This window comes from Tachypleus tridentatus, chromosome 9 (genome assembly GCF_004210375.1).
Source record: "Tachypleus tridentatus isolate NWPU-2018 chromosome 9, ASM421037v1, whole genome shotgun sequence".
NCBI classification, from domain to species: domain Eukaryota; kingdom Metazoa; phylum Arthropoda; class Merostomata; order Xiphosura; family Limulidae; genus Tachypleus; species Tachypleus tridentatus.
This window is the reverse complement of record NC_134833.1, coordinates 136,662,734-136,682,518: the sequence shown is the minus strand read 5'-3', so window position 1 is coordinate 136,682,518 and position 19,785 is coordinate 136,662,734. Positions and strand designations below refer to the sequence as shown.

At 34.2% G+C, this 19,785-nt stretch overlaps 1 protein-coding gene across 3 annotated transcripts in view; it reads left to right on the top strand.

Moving 5' to 3' along the window:
* The window catches only part of LOC143226458 (uncharacterized), a 33,780-nt gene extending 24,576 nt beyond the window's left edge, over window positions 1-9,204 (top strand). For all 3 annotated transcript variants that reach the window (XM_076457454.1, XM_076457455.1, XM_076457456.1), the window contains 3 exons: window positions 321-445; window positions 2,303-5,953; window positions 7,869-9,204. In XM_076457454.1, the coding sequence (XP_076313569.1) occupies window positions 321-445; window positions 2,303-5,953; window positions 7,869-8,012 (3,920 nt within the window). In that variant the 3' untranslated portion in view covers window positions 8,013-9,204. The remainder of the gene's footprint in view (window positions 1-320; window positions 446-2,302; window positions 5,954-7,868) is intronic.
* Window positions 9,205-19,785: the final 10,581 nt, after the last annotated feature.

Here is a 19,785-nt window from a genome sequence, read left to right as displayed (position 1 = left end):
CTGGACTCTAGATCTTTAACAAAAATACGGAATTGCACTTGATTATGAAACGGAAAGTATGCGATTAATATTAAACAGTTGTATTCTTGGAATTAAAGAAGCCACAAAATATTTTGATAAGTGGATTTAAGTTTCTCAAAACCGGAAAAGGGATCCATCGCACAATATAAAATATTTGTTCAATAGGCTTGGTTTTTCAAGATTTCTGGATCTTCGATTATAACAAAGTACGTTGCAAAAGTTTTCATAAACCAATAAAAAGGCTTAATTTTTATTGTTTTAGTCTATAAAAGAAAACCCATTAATTACTTATTTCATAGCACGTCAAGACACTTTCCATTCTTCTGAGTTTTTACCGTGTCCAACCAATCCTTGCCCAGATTTCAGCAGGACAAAACGTCGCAGAAGGAAGAGAAAGCCTCGAGAAAAGCCAACTGAAACAATGGTATGCGTGAATGTTAGGTATTTTCTGAAATACGAGAAAATTACGTAACTGGTATGGTTAAAGATGTTAACCCTTACATGTAAAGCTGTCTTGAGGTGGATAATGTGTTTTAAATCCTATGAAGGTTTTAAAGCAGAGAATAGTCACTGTCGTGGAAGTTGCTCTTCCAATTTAATCACCAAATATGACGTTTAGCGAGCATTGCGAATCCAAGATGATTTATATGTTAAAAATACTAACTACAAAATAATATCCAATATTTACCACAAAAATGTATTATTTTCGTGATTTAACCTAATTAAGTATGTCATTTATAATTTCTTCATAACTTACGTGTTTACCATGTGGATTTGTTCTTCGAAAGATTTAATAATTTATCCAGAGGTGTACGTTATATAAAAACGATTTTGGAAACTCACCGTATCGTTAAAAGTCCGTGTTGTCACATCTAGTTGTGCCTTATCTGATGACCTTGCATCGTAGCTTCTTTTACGTCATATTTAAAGCTTACCACTCCTCCTCGTGCACTTTTAATAATCCACCTATTAGGTAAGGACAACAAATTCCCAGTACATATTTAACTGTACAAAAATCTATAAATGCTGCATCGGGCAACTTCTTAGGTATTTATTTATATGGAATAGCATGAACATCTATTTTATTCTTTAGCTACTTAAGATATGCAACAGTTGAACGGTAGGGTATGACTAGAATCTTTATCTTAGTGAACTTTCACCTTTGGGCCTCGTTTCCAGAAGAATATCCTTCTTGATTACCTTGCATACTGTTGCCTGGAGAACAAGGATGGGGCTTAGTTCTGACAGTTGTGTTCGTAGATTCTCACCTGTTACAAGACGCTGCAGTTTGTTTACCACAAACAATTTACGACGAATTGAAGACTTTTTTACTGGATGGACCTGGTTACCGAAGTTGATCCATATTCTTTTATTTTCCAATGCTACTGCGTACAAGGAATATCTCCATCTTAGAGATTCTAAGTCCTCAATCTGAGTACATCTTTAGGATCTGAGAGTATAAAAAGGATTATTGCACACTATTCATCAAAGCGTTCAATTTTTTGTGACATCAAACTACTTACGTACAAGTTGCCAAACAGTGTTAAAATGTAGTTCAACAGATATTTCCAAATAAGTTTATACTGGATGTGGTTGTTACGTTATATTCTTATTTGCATTCAAAATCGTTTTGATATAATGTAATCAACTCTATTTTGTTATTGTAAATTAATCGATACTCCTAAAGCTACGCATAATGGATTGTAATTTCTGAAATGATAGATGAGATAGTAATAGGTTTTCCATCCTATTTTATGAGATTACTGGAGTAACTATACGTACCTTATAAAAAAATTAATTTTTAATTTAACTGCAAAACAATAATGTAAAATAGACTTGATAACGTCTAATTCCATTTCAGTGTTAATTATATCGTTCCAGCATGAAGTTCGCCTCAGAAGCTGTATTTGTTTAATCATTATCACAAAGTTCTTTTTAAAATGTTTCTTTTCAAAGGTGCATTAGACGGTACCACCAATTACCTAAGTTATAGTTAGTGTTTTTTCTCTCTTGTTCGTTAATTAATGGACTATTTTAATTAACTGTAGAAATGAAATACCACTTTTGAACTACTTGTAACCAGTTTAACGTTAATTATCGTCTTCCTTACAATATTTTTGCTTAAAATCATTTATTTTTCAAACTATTCTTCGCTGTAACAGAGACCAAAGTCAACACGCATTCATTCATTAGATTGGAAATGTCATTATGATTTTCAAATAGTTGGAGATTTTCTTCGTTTGTTTCAAAACTGCCATAAGAGTTTATGATTTTCTTTTAGAACAATGAAACAACACAACAAAGCACAAAAGAAGATGTACAAAAAGAAAAGGACAATGCATCTGATGATTTAAAACATGTACTGCCCATCAGCTCTGAAGAAATCCACATAGAAAAGGATGAGGTATCTGGGGATTTACTACGCCTGCTGGCTACCAGCTTTGAAGAGGTACACACGGTAAAGAACGAGGTATCTGGGGATTTATCACAGGTGCTGGCCACCAGTTCTGAAAAGGTACACAAGGTAAAGGAAGAGGTATCTGGGGAGTTACCACACGTGATGGCCACCAGCTCTGAAGAGGTAGACAAGGTAAATGAAGAGGTATCTGGGGATCTGCCACAAGTGCTGGCCACCAGCTCTGAAGAGGTACACAAGGTAAAGGAAGAGGTATCTGGGGAGTTACCACACGTGCTGGCCACCAGCTCTGAAGAAGTACTCAAGATAAAGGAAGAGGTATCTGGGGATTTGCCACACGTGCTGGCCACTAGCTCTGAAGAGGTACACAAGGTAAAGGAAGAGGTATCTGGGGAGTTACCACACGTGATGGCCACCAGCTCTGAAGAGGTAGACAAGGTAAATGAAGTGGTATCTGGGGATCTGCCACAAGTGCTTGCCACTAGCTCTGAAGAGGTACACAAAGAAAATTACGATGCATTTGATGATTTAAAGCACGTACTACCCACCAGCTCTGAAGAAGGAAAAGAAACAATCTCATGTTTCAGCATAGAAAAAATACTGGATGAAAATACACCACGAACACAAAATGACGTTTCGACCATACCTGAATCAAATGATTCAAACTATGAATCAGTAGAAGTAGAATTGAAAGAAGAAGAAAATCAAGACATAGTATCTAAAAAAAGATTAAAAACAATTTCACAAGATCTTGTCCACAATGCATTTTGTGAAGCAGAGAAAGAATTATCTGGACAATTACGTAATATTAAACTTCTCAATGAATCTTTTTATAAAGATCTTAGTTGTGATATTTACTCTTTGGACATTGCAGCTAATATAACAAACAATGTCCACGAGTCACTATCAGAGGGAGATCATTCAGAAATTCATGACAATAACCGAACAGACGGAAGCTCGCATCCTAATGCTCATAAAGTACCAATCACCATATCAAATCTCAAGTGGTGCTCAAAAGTTGATGCGGTGGATTCAACTTTAGAGAATGAATTGCTAACAACTCTATCTATAAGTGAACCTAATACGGTAGATGGTCTATTGTTAGATCAAAAAGGCAATCCTAAAAACCTCTTTGAAGAAAAAGCCAGCATAGTTGTTGACTCACAAGTAAATACTGTTAATACTCCAGAAAACTCCACTGGAGTTCTGCCAGATCAGTGTTATGGGGAAACGAGAGTACACAGAAAGGAACAAATTCTTAAAATACCCGAAACTACCAACTGTTTTGAGGTTAGAAAGGAAAACCCAAACAGTGTGTTTGGCACTGCGTCTTATGTAGAAGACGGAAGAGAAAAAGATCTTTCTCAACAATATCTACAAAATACGCAAAACATGGAAAACGAATTGGGAAATTTGAAATGTTCCTGGAGTTCAAATACAGATACATCATTCAGCCCCTTTGATAAGGAGAAAAAACAAGAAACAAGCGATTATACAAATAATCAAATTATGATGAACCAGGGCTCGGCATGGAAAGAAAGCATGCAACATTCTGAACAAATCTTTCCGCCTGACAACTTGTATACTACTGAGATCGCTAGTGAGGATTTAGAACTTGAACAAACTGCTAAAATAATGGTAGAAGAAGCAATCCGTAAGGCCATAGAAAGCCTGAAACACGAAAGATATGATGTAATCAGTACAGATAGCAATAATTCTTTGCTAAAAATCGACGGCTTCAGAACAAGTGAGCCAGTAGAAACAGAATTCTCATTGGATGTGGGTAAAGAAGAATTACCCCATATTGATGGGTCAATAGATAATCGAGGAACTACATTTTCGTTTAAAGAAATAAATGAAGCAACAGATTTAGCCTGCAGTAGCCCTGTTCTAGACAAAAATGCACAGACATGTATTCAAAAAACTGCATATTCTTACGCCGATGACGATTTTGATTCTCAGAAAACTCAAATACTAGCGAATGATGAAGACTTCTACAATTCAGAAAGTTTAAAAGCAACAAATGTAGAAGTTCAAACTGAAAACTCACCTTCTAGAGAACAGTTAGTTAGGACTGAAGACGACGACATCAGTTCAGAAAAATTTACATTCGACGAAATAATCGGAACTCATGACAAATGTGGACTAAGTGAAAATACACCGGATAATTACTTACGTACAGAAAACTTTTCTTCTGAGTGCTTGACTCAGATAAACGCAAACAGCACAACTGATGATAATGACGAGGAGTCATGTTATGACATCGTTCCTTTAAATTCTGAACTAACGTTTGTTGTTGATCTCCGAGGTTACGAAAACGTAAAAACGCCCCCGTCATCCAACAGCTTTGACAGCTCGGCAATTAGTGACACGTCAAGTATTGCAAGAGAGGACGAAAACGATTTGGAAAACAAGACTGACGTTTGGCGTAATCAGCCTTTATCAGGAGAAATTACAGAGCTTTCAGAATATAATGAAACTAAAGAAGATCATGTTAAAAACAGTTGGAACATGCAACCTAGCTTAGAAGAACAAGATTCTGGACAAAGTCCAGTAGTTGATAACAAGTTAGAAAAAGTAAATACAGAAGACAACAGAATTGATGCTAATACTACTAGTACTGACGATCTTGAAATACTTATGAACAATCAGTTAGAGACAGACGAGACTGTATATAGAGATTATGATATTTCTCATAGTACAGAACAGCAAAGCGAATTTTTTAATGATACATCTACCCTTCAGGAATTATCCTCAGAAGGCTTGTTGGTAGAGAAACAAGGAGAAGATATAAAGGATAAAATGTCAGAGGAACTTTTATCACCTAGTTACCTCGCTTATCTTAGTCACTCTGATACCTTAATACGAGAAACGGAAATTGAATTAAACAAACTCCATCAACTTACTAGCAGTAAAGCTTTTCAGAACAACCAAGCTATTTATAAACTTGCTTTTGATGAAAGCCTCGCCGATTTTTCTGATACTGAGGAACATAACATTGAAGAAGCAATCCAACCGGAACTCTCGGATGTTGTGGCGACAACTTCAGATGCTGAAAACAAATGTGAAAGAGATGCTCTTCCACGTGACCAGTTTTCCAGAGAACGATCAGAAATTGTAGTCCACGAAATGGACAGTGCTAGCGAAGCCGGCTCTGAAGACGTAGAACTTTTGCCCCATCGATATGAAAGTCAGACTTCTGGACAAAAACATATATATGTTAATAAACTGTCACTAGCCACAGAACTCCTTCGAACAAAAGAAATACTTCCTTATGATGATGAATTCAAACGGTTAACTGATGAAGAATACGAACCAAGAAACAAGCAGCCTTCAGTGCTTGAGAGATACTATGGTCAGATGAAGAAAACTAAAAACAATGCAGTTTCTGTCGAAGGCCAAGGATACAGGTGTTCGAGAGTAAGCACTATTGATAGTGGTGTGCAGTCAGAAGAGTCAAGTGACGAGCACAACGACGAAACTAAGGAGCGACGAACCGGAAGAATAACGAAAAAGGTGAGGTGGGGCTCGAGACCATAATATATCTGTATTCAGATGTAGGTGAGGTGGGGCTCGAGACCATAATATATCTGTATTCAGATGTAGGTGAGGTGGGGATCGAGACCATAATATATCTGTGTTCAGATGTAGGTGAGGTGGGGCTCGAGACCATAATATATCTGTATTCAGATGTAGGTGAGGTGGGACTAGAGACCATAATATATCTGTATTCAGATGTAGGTAAGGTGGGACTCGAGACCATAATGTATCTGTATTCAGATGTAGGTGAGGTGGGGCTCGAGACCATAATATATCTGTATTCAGATGTAGGTGAGGTGGGGCTCGAGACCATAATATATCTGCATCAAGATGTTAGCAAGGTCACCCTGCTTTTCGTTTTTTCACTCTACATTACTGCAAATCTTAAAACAACAAAACACGTGATTTTACTAAGTTAACAGTTCAACTATAAGATTTATAATAAAGTTAATTAGAGAAACCTTCTCTAACTAGTTTATCTTATTTCATGTCCATGGCCGACTCGAATGTACAGCTCTAGTATCCAAACTCACAAACTTAATCCTAAGTACTTATTTCAGTCACCGCACCCTTCTAAGGCCGGACCTGTTTCAAATATTAATTGATCATTTACTTAGTATGTTTCTGGCTCTTTCTGTACTTTCGTATTCAAAGACTAAACATATGGTTTGTTTGTTTTTGAATTTCGCACAAAGCTACTCGAGGGCTATCTGTGCTAGTCGTCCCCAATTTTGCAGTGTAAGACTAGAGGGAAGGCAGCTAGTCATCACCACCCACCGCCAACTCTTGGTCTACTCTTTTACCAACGAATAGTGGGATTGCCCGTAACATTATAACGCCCCCACGGCTGAAAGGGCGAGCATGTTTGGTGCGACCGAGATTCGAATCCGCGACCCTCAGATTACGAGTCGAACGCCTTAACCCACCTGGCCATGCCGGGCCTATGCTTTGTTTACCAAAGGAAATAGTTAATTGACAACTCCAGTGCATACCCAGTGAGAAAGACCAAACGTTAGCCGTGAATGTACCGGATAGGAAAGTTCATCCAGATATTGAAACCGTACCTATTTTTTGTAACAATTGTATCAAATTAGAATTTCTCTTCTGAGTTGACTATGCCCGTGGGCAGAATGTTTGAAGAGGAGAGGGATCTAATCTGCGAGATAAAAAGCCAACACACATATTGTTCGAAGCACGTGTGCTATACAATACTATGGGGTTCTGACCATTCAAGCCAAAACGTATTAATATTTCGTCAGGGCAATGTTGACGAGGTATAAAACGTTAAATACTATAACAGCTGTGCCACAAATGTATGGGTATAATTTATTTTGCATAAAAAAAGAAAAATAGGGGGTCCGGCCGACCTCTTCGAACCTTCCTACCGGTATGTTAATCTGTGTTCAAAGTTTACGCTCAAGACCTTTCACACTGAAATAAAAATGTATCGTTCTTAACTAAAAATTGTTGATTGAATCTGTTTATCTACTGGTTGTTCGTTTTATTATTATTATTCTTTCGATGACTAATTAGTGACTTTTGTAAACTGTCCCAACTTACCTAAATTCTGTAAACAAATAATTAACGGCTCACATTAAGTTCTTAAATCATATTGTTCATTTTTATTGGAGAGATTTCCATTTTTTTTAACCACTACTTGATGCACCATTTTATGCAGTTATGTATTTCGTAAATAAAACTTTAGGCTCCGTTGTCTACTATGTTTATGGAACTGTAAAACTTTTGTTTTCATTCACAATCCTTTAAAAAAAAAACTGAGTTGTATCAGGTACTGTAAAATTAGTTTATATTAGTTAAACACAATTTTTAAAACTGTCGTTTGCCTGTAGATTACAAATAATTGGGTCATTTCTTTTTGTATGTTTTATAGAATACATTGTACATACAGGCCGAACAAGAAGTTAAAGATCAGAAGATTAGCTTTAGGGTAAGAGAAGGGTTTCCATACGCTAATGTTTACAAACAAAGAGCAGCTTTACCGCCAGGGTGCGGTGTTTGTTGTGTGATAATGTAAGTTTAGAGAGTTTGGCTTTACAAAAAAGTTTGTTTTTTAAATTGTAGGATTTTCATACGTATTAACTCTGTAAAGAGAGACGTTTTAGTTTTTATATTGAGCTGGGTATTTGTGTTTCATAATGAATGGTTGAGTTTGTCATGGAATGTTTACGATCAACAATGTAAATTGCTATTGAATAGTAAAATATCTAGAGAAATATTGCTAAATACTAGAGATTGAATGTACTAATCTATTAAGAATGTTTTCCAAACTGGACGGCATGAGGCGGGGAGTATGATTCGAGGTACTTTGTGCCAAAACGTAAGCTCACACATTACACTAATAAAAGTTAGTGTTTTTTCTTTTATTTGAAATAGATTTTAACACTTTAAATTTTCTTGTTAATACTTGATAAAAACTGATGCAAGAGAGGCAAGAACAAACTACTATATTTGCTGTTATCAGCACTTTAGTTATTCAGGATGAAGGAGGGCGGGAGGAGGCGTCACTACATAAAGTTAGAAAAAAACAAGTTAAACATTGGAGTAGTGACACGATATATAATAAAACTGAAAAATGTTTAAGGGACAACTCAATAACTTGAAAATATCCATTTTATATTCATTTTCGGACACCCTCTATAAATTCATGTGTATTCAGCCACCTAATCAATGATGATTACGTGATGACACGTAATCGCTTTGAAAGAGAAATATTTCAACATATATAAAGCAGAATTTAAAACAGCAGGCTGTGTTGACCGTGCATACGAAAACTAGCGGTGACCAAACATAAGAATTGTAGATAACAATCATGATTATTTCTGAAGTTTGAACTTTTAGAGTAATATTTTATTATCAAAATATTTCCCTTTGAAATCAGAAGTTATATATAACCCAACGCGAACTGCAATTCACATGTTAGAAACTGTTGACCTCGCAGATTTTTTTTTACTTTTTCAAAACAATAAGAACATTCATACATATGCGTATTATTCGATTTTTGTTTGCTTCGAACATCTACGATTCCGCATGTGTTCACACATGACATGATGTTATTGACGTAAAACTTGTTTGTTAAAATTAGTATAGTGCGATTGTTTTGTAACGTTTAGTGGTTGCATTTATACTGTGAATATGTTAGATGTGTATGCTCGTATGTATTATAATTTTCTATTGTTCAAAATAAAAACATTATTGACAGCGCAGTATGTAGGTAGTCATGGGTTTTATTAAAGACAACAGCAACAAAACTATACATTAATCAAATATCGATTAGACGTTCTGCCGATTTGTCTTTTATAATAAATTTCAAAAAAAAAAATTATCAGAAAGTATTGAAACATTGACAGATAATCAATTATTATTATCAAGCCTTTTTCACACCTAAATATCCCTTTCCTTCCATCAAACACAGTGTTATTTGTGAAATCACAGATACGTTCGCGCACTTTTATTTAATCTGGAATTTTCGTGGCAATTTCACACGCAAACTCTGTACTCCAATTTTAATGGGATTGTACTAAAACTCTTCGGATCAGCGATTACATACACGATTAGGCTTAGTATGCAGGGTAACGTTTTTTTGAGAAATGAATACGATTCTTTATCTATCTTACTGTGCCGGTTCACGTTCCTTAACATATGGTGTGTCTTTTTATTATTATTAGTATAGATTTTTAAACGAACGTTAATTAAGATAATTACTTAAATTATTGTAAGTAATAATTTAACTGTAAAATGCAAGCCAAATAACGGAAACATTTTCTTTCCAGCAGAACATTTACGAATTCATACTTTTTCGTTACTATAGAAACAGTCACGTTAAATTTTATAGTGTGTTAATTATCGCTTATTAATTATACACTCCTTGAAAACGAAACTAGTGAATACGAGTTTCTCTCAACCATACATATTTAAGGCTTATGAAAGTTCTAAACCACTTTAGAAAGTTTTACTAGTTTCTTTATCATTACTTTCTCCCATAAACTTCAAAGCAATTACGAGTAAATAATTTTAGAACCAATTATGTAAATAGTTAAGGTGCAATTTAAGATTAATAAAATAATAAATTTCATTCAAGCTATCGTTAAAAATACAGTTAAAAATGTAAAGTAGGGAAAGAAACTTAATTTTATAACAATCAGTTTTCTTTCCAATCAACAAAAGATTGAAATATATAGCACAGTTAAAAAAAACACCACCAACCACAAATAAACAAAAATCGCATTTGTGTGTGTCGTGTTACAAAAGGTAAGTTAGACTTTACGGATACCAGGATGTTAACGATGTGTGATCTATATATTAGTTGATTATGCGACATAACATGCCTTTACATTTGGTACTTTAATACAACGTTTATTGGGTTAGACTAAAACGATTTTCACAATCACAGTTTGTTTAAAGTCGTTCTGAAAGACATTTTGAAGTGGTTCAACATTCTTAGGTTGAATATAATGCCACGGAAAAATAAGCACTTTGGAGAGGCTGTGTAACAGCATTTTCCAACGCAAAATCTTTATACACCCACGAAATAGAGGTAACAGATCAGGAATTTAAGATTTCGAAGAGAGAAATATCCCTTGTAGTTATTGGCATTAAAATACAAGGGAATATGAGACCTGTGAAAAGTCGTAACCCCACCATGTTAAGCAAAACGCAGCACCTTGTAATATACGATAATCCATGAATATAAATGTCAGTGACAAAATTCGTTCACGTGTCCCAAGTAACACTACGCAGTGTAATCAGTAACGATCTGCCTCTGGAGAAAAAAAAAATCAATAAGGTAAAGGTTCGCCAAAATAAAGCTTCCAGTCACACTTCCCATTCAACTGTTACATACCCCAAAAGAAAAATTAAAATTAAATTGGGAGTCCATGCTATTTTATGTGAAAACACATTGGTCAATTGGTTAGATGCAGCGTCGATAGATTTCCCTGCGATCACACTGTAGAAATAGACGGTGGGAACCGCCGTACTCATACAATAGATGAATTACTCATACAATAGATGAATTAGAAAAGTATTTAAGGACTAGTGTGGTTAAGACACGGCAGCTTTACGATGGAACATTTTCCAATGAAAACCACGCTATAGAGTTACTTTCAAGATTAAGACAAATATATTATAACAGGACGTAGCTACCAGAACTTTAACGACGTGGTGATGCTCCAAAACTATTTTAATATAAAATAGTGAAACTTCAGTTTTCATGTTACAGGCGAATGTAGGGCTACTTAAGATTTATTGAAAAATATTATCCGTATTATTGTGATATAAATGTCAAAGTTTTTACACAATCCTCATGGAAACTTCAAAGTTTAACCAATCACACTGGCACTCGATCTTCATTAAAGCTAAAGGTTCAATAGGGTTGAAAGAAACAAGATACAATGTCGAAGTCTAATACGTATTTTATTCTCAGAAGAACAAATAATGAAAAACTGACCGTCTGTCGCGGCAGAAAGATTATTGTAGAATAACTACAACTATGTTCAACCCCAAGCAATCAGTAAAAGTAGGGTTTGAACAAAACTGGGAAATAAAAATAAACCAAAACTGTTAGCAAACAAGAGATCGTTAAGAAAATGTGGACGAGACTTCCAGAAAGCTTACTAACACTTTTGAAACAGGAATGAAGCACATCTCCTCGTATCAGAAATAATCTACTTAAAAGTAGAAAAATTGCAACCATAAAACACATCTCTCTAACTGACCAATCAGAAAACTTGCAACAAAATATGGAAGTATCTCAAGGTAGATCTCTACACACGAGGTAAAGTAAAAACAATGCAACTACACTATAAAGTGTCAAATAAGGTTCTTGACAGATTTTTGTTCGTTTATGTATTTATTTGCTTTAGAGTAAAGCCACAGTGGGCTACCTGTTGTGTCCACTACGCGAGTCTGTAGAATTACATTGTCCCATCTTGGGATTCCTTGACCGAACCGTCGAAAGCAAATAACACTTAGGCTGAATTTAACATTACCAGCTTTAACCAATAGATCTTGGAAAATTTTATGAACATGAATTACATTAGATAAGTTGTACAGTAATTGCATATTACACAGTAATCGACGAGATTTTGCGAATAACGTTTTTCTTAGAAATGTTTTCTACATATCACACTTTGCAAATTAAAAGCTTTTTAAATTCACCCAACTCTAAAATTTATGGCAAAATTTACGTTTATTTGTCGTTAACCACAAAACTACACAATGAACTATCTATGCTATGTCTATTACGGGTATTGAAACGCAATTTTTAGTTACAAGCCTTCAGACTTTTTTTTTTTTTTATCACTACGCAAATCATCTAGGCTTTATGCAGAAAATAAGACGTAATGTTTGTATCACAAGTTTTTTTTTGCTTTTCTTTGAATTTCGCGTAAACCTACACGAGGGCTATCTGCGCTAGCCGTCCCTAATTTAGTAGTGCAAGACAAGAGGGAAGGCAGCTAGTTATCACTCTCCACTGCAAAGTCTTGGACTGCTATTTTACAAATGAATATTGGATTAAGAGTCACAGTACAACGCCCCCACGGCTGAAAGGGCAAGGATGCTTGGCGTGATGAGGATTCGAATCCGTGATCCTCATATTACGACTGGAGCACCTTAACCACGTGGTCACGTGGAGCCAAAGTAAAAAGGGGGCATATATTAACAAGGTAGTGTTATACACAGTTTTTTTACTATAATAAAAAATACATTTAAAAACTGGTTGGAGACGTTTCTTCCAGAGCGGACTCTGACATCAGGGTTTCGAGATTAGCACGTAGTTTTGTAAGCTGTCTCACAGTTCATCCAGTTTCAACGGTTAAAACAAATCAAGCTTTGCCTCACACTCCTAAATGAATTATAATTTCATAATCAATACTCTTTTTATAACATCTGTCTTGCGCCATTACAGAAACACGTGGTTTCGCTGAATTGAAATTTAAGCAAAACAGTTAATTATACTATGTGTCATACTACCTATACAGTTAACGTTTCTTTTCCCAGCGTCCTGTTTAAACTGATTTGCGATATCTACATATACAAGAGGACCTCCAATTATTTCATTCCGCTATTTCTAACTAACTTTTGAATGCAAATACGAAACAAGGTTCTGAGTGAGGATCTGGATTTTGTCTTCATGTCAAGAACTTAAAAAGAAAAAAAAAAGTTGCTAATCATTTTTATAAACATTAATTGTTAGATGAATTACCACATAATATAATATTTTCAGGAAATAATTATATACATTGCTAATACAACCAAGAATGCTTAAAAGTGCTAAGCTTTAAATTGTTACTTTTGAATATCTGGCAGTAAACATGGACATCTCATACTCAGACTAAAGCAGAATATAGAATAACAAGTTACTTCTACTTGTATTACATGATACTAGCAACCACGTACTTAACTTAACTTACACGTGGAAAAACGAGATACAGAACTAAACATTTTATTTTTTTTTCTTTGTTTGTTTTAGTACAAAGCTACACACTGGACTATCTGCACTATTGTTATGTTCAATGGGCTATTGTGCTGTACCTACCACATGAATCCAACTACGGATTTTAATGTTATAAACATTTATCCCTAACCCTGAGATAACAGGGAGGGGTATTTGATTAAAGCTTACAAAGCATCATTTTTACTTTTTTTTGTAAATGGGGAGAATAAAAAATCGGACTTAGAGGTTTATCATATTGAAAATTTTCAAAGTTCTCAATTGCGCAATCACCTCTATCCATTAAGACTAAATTTATTTTGAGTCTTTTAGGGGGAGATCATGCAAGTTAGACAAAAAGCATTTACCCATAAATGTCTTAATATTTAACTTCGAGACTTTGGGCTACTTTTTTCCAACCTAACAGTGGGATTTGACTGTTACTCTTACGGCACATCTAGTCTCGTTATGTAATATTGTTGTATTAGTTATATGCAAAATAGCCTTCATTGTGATTTAATGCCACTCAAAGTACTAAGAAATATATCACGCTTTGCCGGCCTAAGGATGTTATATACAATTAAAGCTACTATTCGTAACGCTCCCTCGACTCTGTTGGTAACGTTCAAATTAACTCAATGATTTGAGTGAAAGATGATTATATTCGGTAACAAATTAGAACCGTAAACCACCAGTACATATAAAATCTTTATAACCGAGACAGTTATTTAGTTTGGTACTATAAAACTGTGCTTGCAATGTAGTAAAGAAGATGCGAAAAAGTATTGTACCTAAAAGAAACTGAACAATTGGGATTAAGTTATATCTTTCGATACTAGCGATAAGCCTAACTGAGAAACGCTCAATCTGAAAACTAGATATTTGATAAGGAACGTTTATATATTTCAAACATTACAAACCGTTCATCTTCAGAGAAATAATTTCAGACGTTAGTATTTATACGAGTACATTAGATATCTTCCTTGGAGGAAAGTTAGCTTCTAAACCGTATAAGACCGGCTAAGAATAGAGCTAGCTAGCTTTGTCAAGTGAATTGTATCTGTGTATAAACAAAAATTAATCCGTTCATCTTGAACTGTCGAAAAGATTCAGTTCCAGACCAGATAAGTGACTCAGTATTGTTTGTAAAACTTTTGTATATAAATTATTTGTAATAACTATTTGTATTGTTTACTTTGAAGTTAGGCACAAAGCTACATAATGGGCTATCCGTGCTCTGCCCACTGGGTGAGGGGGAGAAAGAAGCAACTATGCGACATAACCGTTATAAATTGTGTTTGTATATTAAAATATTTGTTACGAAAGAAAACTATTGGCAAGTGTTGAATTCCTGTTAGTTGCATGAATTGAAGTTCAAATAAAAGCATTTAAATTGACTAGTGCTCTACACTTGCATTGGCTAATAACACTATGTAACAAGTTTAGTTCCTGGATAGTACGAGTTATTTCTTAATTGCTACTGTTGTAATAGTACAGAAAATGGCCATTATTCCCTCCAAACTTTGCTTTGTGACCTGGATAATGAAATTTAGAAATTAATCTATTTTCTGTGTAAAAACAAATTTGCACATTTCCATTTACATAAGGTTTGAATAAAACAACATATGAATCAAGATTTACATATATTTATACTAAACCTATACAAAAATGTTTAGAAGTGAGTAGTTATACAAGATTTACAACTGTAATGTAAATGTAATGTTTACAAACAAAGAGCAGCTTTACCGCCAGGGTGCGGTGTTTGTTGTGTGATAATGTAAGTTTAGAGAGTTTGGCTTTACAAAAAAAGTTTGTTTTTTAAATTGTAGGATTTTCATACGTATTAACTCTGTAAAGAGACATTTTAGTTTTTATATTGAGCTGGGTATTTGTGTTTCATAATGAATGGTTGAGTTTGTCATGGAATGTTTACGATCAACAATGTAAATTGCTATTGAATAGTAAAATATCTAGAGAAATATTGCTAAATACTAGAGATTGAATGTACTAATCTATTAAGAATGTTTTCCAAACTGGACGGCATGAGGCGGGGAGTATGATTCGAGGTACTTTGTGCCAAAACGTAAGCTCACACATTACACTAATAAAAGTTAGTGTTTTTTGTTTTTTTTTTAAATAGATTTTAACACTTTAAATTTTCTTGTTAATACTTGATAAAAACTGATGAAAGAGAGGCAAGAACAAACTACTATATTTGCTGTTATCAGCACTTTAGTTATTCAGGATGAAGGAGGGCGGGAGGAGGCGTCACTACATAAAGTTAGAAAAAAACAAGTTAAACATTGGAGGAGTGACACGATATATAATAAAACTGAAAAATGTTTAAGGGACAACTCAATAACTTGAAAATATCCATTTTATAGTCATTTTCGGACACCCTCTATAAATTCATGTGTATTCAGTCACCTAATCAATGATGATTACGTGATGACACGTAATCCTAATCAATGATGATTACGTGATGACACGTAATCGCTTTGAAAGAGAAACATTTCAACATATATAAAGCAGAATTTAAAATAGCAGGCTGTGTTGACCGTGCATACGAAAACTAGCGGTGACCAAACATAAGAATTGTAGATAACAATCATGATTATTTCTGAAGTTTGAACTTTTAGAGTAATATTTTATTATCAAAATATTTCCCTTTGAAATCAGAAGTTATGACCCAACGCGAACTGCAATTCACATTTTAGAAACTGTTGACCTCGCAGATTTTTTTTTACTTTTTCAAAACAATAAGAACATTCATACATATGCGTATTATTCGATTTTTGTTTGCTTCGAACATCTACGATTCCGCATGTGTTCACACATGACATGATGTTATTGACGTAAAACTTGTTTGTTAAAATTAGTATAGTGCGATTGTTTTGTAACGTTTAGTGGTTGCATTTATACTGTGAATATGTTAGATGTGTATGCTCGTATGTATTATAAATTTTCTATTGTTCAAAATAAAAACATTATTGACAGCGCAGTATGTAGGTAGTCATGGGTTTTATTAAAGACAACAGCAACAAAACTATACATTAATCAAATATCGATTAGACGTTCTGCCGATTTGTCTTTTATAATAAATTTCAAAAAAAAATTATCAGAAAATATCGAAACATTGACAGATAATCTATTATTATCAAGCCTTTTTCACACCTAAATATCCTTTTCCTTCCATCAAACACAGTGTTGTTTGTGAAATCACAGATACGTTTGCGCACTTTTATTTAATCTGGAATTTTCGTGGCAATTTATGTTTCACACGCAAACTCTGTACTCCAATTTTAATGGGATTGTACTAAAACTCTTCGGATCAGCGATTACATATACGATTAGGCTTAGTATGCAGGGTAACGTTTTTTTGAGAAATGAATACGATTCTTTATCTATCTTACTGTGCCGATTTGCATACACGTTCCTTAATATATGGTGTGTCTTTTTTTTATTATTAGTAGTATAGATTTTTAAACGAACGTTAATTAAGATAATTACTTAAATTATTGTAAGTAATAATTTAACTGTAAAATGCAAGCCAAATAACGGAAACATTTTCTTTCCAGCAGAACATTTACGAATTCATACTTTTTCGTTACTATAGAAACAGTCACGTTAAATTTTATAGTGTGTTAATTATCGCTTATTAATTATACACTCCTTGAAAACGAAACTAGTGAATACGAGTTTCTCTCAACCATACATATTTAAGGCTTATGAAAGTTCTAAACCACTTTAGAAAGTTTTACTAGTTTCTTTATCATTACTTTCTCCCATAAACTTCAAAGCAATTACGAGTAAATAATTTTAGAACCAATTATGTAAATAGTTAAGGTGCAATTTAAGATTAATAAAATAATAAATTTCATTCAAGCTATCGTTAAAAATACAGTTAAAAATGTAAAGTAGGGAAAGAAACTTAATTTTATAACAATCAGTTTTCTTTCCAATCAACAAAAGATTGAAATATATAGCACAGTTAAAAAAAACACCACCAACCACAAATAAACAAAAATCGCATTTGTGTGTGTCGTGTTACAAAAGGTAAGTTAGACTTTACGGATACCAGGATGTTAACGATGTGTGATCTATATATTAGTTGATTATGCGACATAACATGCCTTTACATTTGGTACTTTAATACAACGTTTATTGGGTTAGACTAAAACGATTTTCACAATCACAGTTTGTTTAAAGTCGTTCTGAAAGACATTTTGAAGTGGTTCAAAGTTCTCAGGTTGAATATAATGCCAAGGAAAAATAAGCACTTTGGAGAGACTGTGTAACAGCATTTTCCAACGCAAAATCTTTATACACCCACGAAATAGAGGTAACAGATCAGGAATTTAAGATTTCGAAGAGAGAAATATCCCTTGTAGTTATTGGCATTAAAATACAAGGGAATGTGAGACCTGTGAAAAGTCGTAACCCCGCCATGTTAAGCAAAACGCAGCACCTTGTAATATACGAGAATCCATGAATATAAATATCAGTGACAAAATTCGTTCACGTGTCCCAAGTAACACTACGCAGTGTAATCAGTAACGATCTGCCTCTGGAGAAAAAAAAAGTCAATAAGGTAAAGGTTCGCCAAAATAAAGCTTCCAGTCACACTTCCCATTCAACTGTTACATACCCCAAAAGAAAAATTAAAATTAAATTGGGAGTCCATGCTATTTTATGTGAAAACACATTGGTCAATTGGTTAGATGCAGCGTCGATAGATTTCCCTGCGATCACACTGTATAAATAGACGGTGGGAACCGCCGTACTCATGCAATAGATGAATTACTCATACAATAGATGAATTAGAAAAGTATTTAAGGACTAGTGTGGTTAAGACACGGCAGCGTTACGATGGAACATTTTCCAATGAAAACCAAGCTATAGAGTTACTTTCAAGATTAAGACAAATATATTATAACAGGACGTAGCCACCAGAACTTTAACGACGTGGTGATGCTCCAAAACTATTTTAATATAAAATAGTGAAACTTCGGTTTTCACGTTACTGGCGAATGTCGGGCTACTTAAGATTTATTGAAAAATATTATCCGTATTATTGTGATATAAATGTCAAAGTTTTTACACAATCCTCATGGAAACTTCAAAGTTTAACCAATCACACTGGCACTCGATCTTCATTAAAGCTAAAGGTTCAAGAGGGTTGAAAGAAACAAGATACAATGTCGAAGTCTAATACGTTTTTTATTCTCAGAAGAGCAAATAATGAAAAACTGACCGTCTGTCGCGGCAGAAAGATTATTGTAGAATAACTACAACGATGTTCAACCCAAAGCAATTAGTAAAAATAGTGCTTGAACAAAACTGGAAAATAAAAATAAACCAAAACTGTTAGCAAACAAGAGATCGTTAAGAAAATGTGGACGAGACTTCCAGAACGCTTACTAACACTTTTGAAACAGGAATGAAGCACATCTCCTCGTATCAGAAATAATCTACTTGAAAGTAGAAAAATTGCAACCATAAAACACATCTCTGTAACTGACCAATCAGAAAACGTGCAACAAAATATGGAAGTATCTCAAGGTAAATATCTACACACGAGGTAAAGTAAAAAACAATGCAACTACACTATAAAGTGTCAAATAAGGTTCTTGACCGATTTTTGTTCGTTTATGTATTTATTTGCTTTAGAGTAAAGCCACAGTGGGCTACCTGTTGTGTCCACTACGAGAGTCTGTAGAATTACATTGTCCTATCTTAGGATTCCTTGACCGAACCGTCGAAAGCAAATAACACTTAGGCTGAATTTAACATTACCAGCTTTAACCAAATAGATCTTGGAAAATTTTAAGAACATGAATTACATTAGATAAGTTGTACAGTAATTGCATATTACACATTAATCAACGAGATTTTGCGAATAACGTTTTTCTTAGAAATTTTTTCTACATATCACACTTTGCAAATTAAAGCTTTTTAAATTCACCCAACTCTAAAATTTATGGCAAAATTTACGTTTATTTGTCGTTAACCACAAAACTACACAATGAACTATCTCTGCTATGTCTATTACGGGTATTGAAACGCAATTTTTAATTACAAGCCTTCAGACTTTTTTTTTTTTTTTTTTTTTTATCACTACGCAAATCATCTAGGCTTTATGCAGAAAATAAGACGTAATGTTTGTATGAAGTTTTTTTTTTTGCTTTTCTTTGAATTTCGCGCAAACCTACACGAGGGCTATCTGCGCTAGCCGTCCCTAATTTAGTAGTGCAAGACAAGAGGGAAGGCAGCTAGTTATCACTCTCCACTGCAAAGTCTTGGACTGCTATTTTACAAGTGAATATTGGATTAAGAGTAACAGTACAACGCCCCC